General features: G+C 47.3%; 1 protein-coding gene across 1 annotated transcript; it reads right to left on the reverse strand.

The window, feature by feature from the left end:
- Positions 1-266: 266 nt before the first annotated feature.
- On the reverse strand, positions 267-2669 carry phb (prohibitin). The gene is made up of 7 exons (XM_068749697.1): positions 2615-2669; positions 1939-2035; positions 1634-1795; positions 1381-1523; positions 1174-1290; positions 989-1084; positions 267-886 (listed from the first exon to the last, which is right to left on the reverse strand). The coding sequence occupies exons 2-7, from the start codon at positions 2021-2023 to the stop codon at positions 674-676; spliced, it is 816 nt and encodes a 271-aa protein (XP_068605798.1). The 5' UTR covers positions 2024-2035; positions 2615-2669; the 3' UTR covers positions 267-673.
- Between the last annotated feature and the right edge of the window lie 926 nt (positions 2670-3595).

The following is a 3595-nucleotide window of genomic DNA, read 5'->3' on the forward strand; positions in this document are numbered from 1 at the left end:
TTTCACATACTTTTCTCATTTCTTCCAAAAATGACAATCAGTTCGTGGCGCAGACTGTTTGTTCCTTCGAGGCTTTAATTTCTTGCCAAAAATACTTTTAAATAATTGCTTATGTTATTCCACCATTGTGAGGCGGATAAGGAACTCACAATGACCTGAATCTATGCTCCTCTTCAGGCTTCCCTCCAATCCACGGAAACCGATTACGCTCAGATGAAAATCATGTCTATTCACCTCTGAATTCTTGAACAAGCTTAACCACAGAGTTGGAACAGCAATTTTATTAACTTGAGCCAATTAGAAATGCAGGAAAGAACACAGAGAAAACGAATCGCCTCCTGATGTTTAAGGTATTCGATGCTGCTCTCCTTATATGAAGTGCTCTGAATCATAAAGCGGCAGAGAAATGACTTGAGAACTTGCAAAGTTTCTGATTCTTTCAATGCAAAGGACAATCTACAGACAACTCTCTCACACAAGGGTGGACTTCCTAGATGCACGGCAGACTGCTCGCTCTGACCACCACCACACCACTACCAGCAGGGCCCAGTCCAGAGTCGGCAAGAGGTGGAGGAATGTGTGGAACTGGGAGTCCCTTTACTGAACCCTCCCTTAATGGCTCTTGTACTTGCTGGTCATGGTGAGAGAGGGGCAGACATACAGCCAGGCGTCATCACTGGGGCAACTGGAGCAGAGTACCCTGTCCTGAGGGCAGGTAAGTTATATTGCGGGAGCGAGACAGCTGTAAAGCGATTTCCTCGGCCGCTTCCAACTTCCGGAGCTCTACCAGACCGTCGCCAGCCTCCATCAGGGAGTTGGCGATGAGCAAGGCAGCCTGGGAGTCTCCCTCTGCTGATATAATGGCCGCCTGTTTCTGCTGCTCGGCCTAAAAGCACAAGTGTATTTCCATGAGCCGCCTTCAGTCACACACTTTTGTACCAGAGCGATTGCATTTAGAGAGTTTTGAATACACGAGTGCTTAACGTACCTTTTCTACAACGAACCGGGCCCTTTCGGCCTCCTGCTGAGCCACCTGCTTCATCTCAACAGCTTCCGTGAATTCCTTTCCAAAGGTCAAGTGCGTCTGAAAGAAGCCATCAATTTCCTCAAGTTAAATTCCACCGGAAAACGTGACGTGGAAATGACCGGAAAAATACGCAATCAGCTCCACACCAGTGAAACGTCGTCCAAGATGAGGCCGAAGGTGGAGGCCCTTTCCGTGAGGTCCTCGCTGACCTGCCGAGACACCAGCTCTCTCTGCGTGATCAGCTCGCCGGCGTCAAACCGAGCCTGCGGGGACAGACGGGGACACGACAAACATCGGGGCGTGTCCTCAGAGCGCTCATTGGGAATCGTCCTGTTGCCTCACCACCGACTCACCACTACGGACTTTAGAACCTCCGTGGTGATGGACGGGAGCACCCTCTCGTCGTAGTCTTCTCCGATGCTGGTGAAGATGCGTGGCAGCTGGGTGGTCACCGGCCGGAAGAGGATACGCAGCGTGATGTTTACATTCTGCAAATCTGCGGCGTGGGTTTTTGACACGTTACATTAGTAAATCTGCCAAATTCACAGAATTGCAGGAAGCAAAGACAGGACAGCATTTCAGCAGCTGAATGAGTGACTGATTTACCTTTGCTGCCTGTGATGACGGGAACGTTGCGAGGACGGGAGCGGCAGTCAAAGATGATGGGCTTCTGAACCCAGGGAATGAGGAAGTGGGTCCCTTCATCAACAACGGTGTCTTCCACACCTTTAAACCGGTCAAATATGACGGCACGGTGCCCCGCATCAACTGCGGGATGAAGGAAAAAAAGAGCCTTTGTCAACACATTTACGTATACGACAAGCTTTTTAACAAGCAATGCCTTTACGACGATTAACCCCTGGATGCCGAGCAGCTCTGTGTTCTCATAAACGCAACTAACCATCACCCACCATTGAACAGCGCCGAGTTCACAACGCCTCCACCGATGGCGAGGGCCAACCCCAACTTTCCGATAGACTCAAACAGCTTGGCCATGACGGCGATCTCCTGGAAGGTACAACAGGCGATTAGCACACATGCTACTGTTTGACTGTACCTGTACGCTAACATTCCACCTAATAAATATATTCATCATCATCATCATCATCCCTGCCGGCCGTTCTACGCAAAGTCTCAGTAAGAGCGCTGACGACAGCACTTAGAAAAACAAAGTTACTTCCATCCCGCAATAGTTGGCCTTGGTGTTGTTGTGAGTGCTAGCTAATGTAGCTTACTAGTTAGCATTAGCTTCCAAGCGGGCTGAAGCTGCTGGCTAGCTATGCGAAGCAAAGCAATATTTGCGGCATGAAGCCTACAACAAGCAAAACACGACATGTAAATACATCGAGACACGTAAAAGCGACGGCAAATGTTGTGAGAGCGAAGTTTAAATGCCTCGCCGGGTTGTACGCATGTCATAGCCCGCTAGCAGGCACGCCAGTGTCCGCCTTACTCAACGCGTGGATATAACGTCACGAAAATAAACAGGAGACACGTCCAAATCGCCGTGGAATCATCACTATGAGCGCAGTAGAATACATGATTATTGATTAAGATGTTTAAATCACCTTGCAGGTCCGTACTCACCTCAGTTTCTCTCAGACTCCTGTGACCTCCACCGGACACGACGTTATACGCATGAAATATCCGCGCCACAGCGCATGCGCGACTGACGTCCAACGTCTCCGCTGATTGGACAAGACGCGTCTCTCTTCTTCCCTGTTTTTTTTCTCTCGTTTCTTTATTGACACGCTTGGTTTACAACGTCAAGACGCTTTACTGCCGTCATTGATTGTTGAGACTGAACTTGAGCGCCGCCTCGCGTTTATGCCACGAATTGCATCATATTTGGAAGATTCACTTTTCCTCCACGACTCGAATAAGTGGAGCGAAAGACAACGAGAAGCTCCCCGTCAAACAGTCAAGGTCTGTAACGAATAAAGAGTATTTAGGATATTCGTGATATATTTGGCTACGGATCCGGTAGTTAGAGAATCTGGTCCGAACAGAAGACACTTCGGTTGTCGGAGACTGTCGGCCGTTTTGGTTTGTTTACTTCCTTGACACCTTAAAACTCTGCAATGTGGCTGATTTGGACTTTTTTTGTGTCGCAACGGTTGACAATCCCGCTAATCCGAGCAGACGACGTCGGAGTTGGTTGTAGCATAATCGATCGAAGCAATTAGAAATCGGCTGCACGACATGTCGGGAATAATGATTTACTGCAGTTCATACAGCAGCAGACTAAAAGTTGGAATGAGGAAGAAGGAGCCTCAGTTTAGACATATCACGTTTTAACATTTAGATTTGCGCTTTTACAACAAGAACAGTTTAAGAACTAAGAAATAATACAAATGCGTTAATTTATATAATAATAAAAAATATTGCACACTGAGATACTCCAGCCTTGATTTAAAAGAAAGTTAAAGCAGACCTGCTTTTTTATTTTTCTCCCTTCTCAATGTTTATGTCTTTCTGTTTCCATAGCAACCAGACTTGAGGGGTCTGAAGTTGGTTCGTAAATGAGGAGCAGATTAAATATATATATATTTTAAACCAATAGCAGAA

This window comes from Brachionichthys hirsutus, chromosome 16, assembly GCF_040956055.1.
Source record: "Brachionichthys hirsutus isolate HB-005 chromosome 16, CSIRO-AGI_Bhir_v1, whole genome shotgun sequence".
Lineage (NCBI taxonomy): Eukaryota > Metazoa > Chordata > Actinopteri > Lophiiformes > Brachionichthyidae > Brachionichthys > Brachionichthys hirsutus.

Excerpts from the sequence above, each read along its gene's own strand:
- phb (XM_068749697.1), bottom strand. The coding sequence starts at position 2,023 with ATGGCCAAGCTGTTTGAGTCTATCGGAAAGTTGGGGTTGGCCCTCGCC. Across the intron at positions 1,291-1,380 it reads AGGTTCTAAAGTCCGTAGTG|GCTCGGTTTGACGCCGGCGA; the intron begins GTGAGTCGGTGG and ends CTGTCCCCGCAG. Across the intron at positions 887-988 it reads CCCGGTTCGTTGTAGAAAAG|GCCGAGCAGCAGAAACAGGC; the intron begins GTACGTTAAGCA and ends TTGTGCTTTTAG.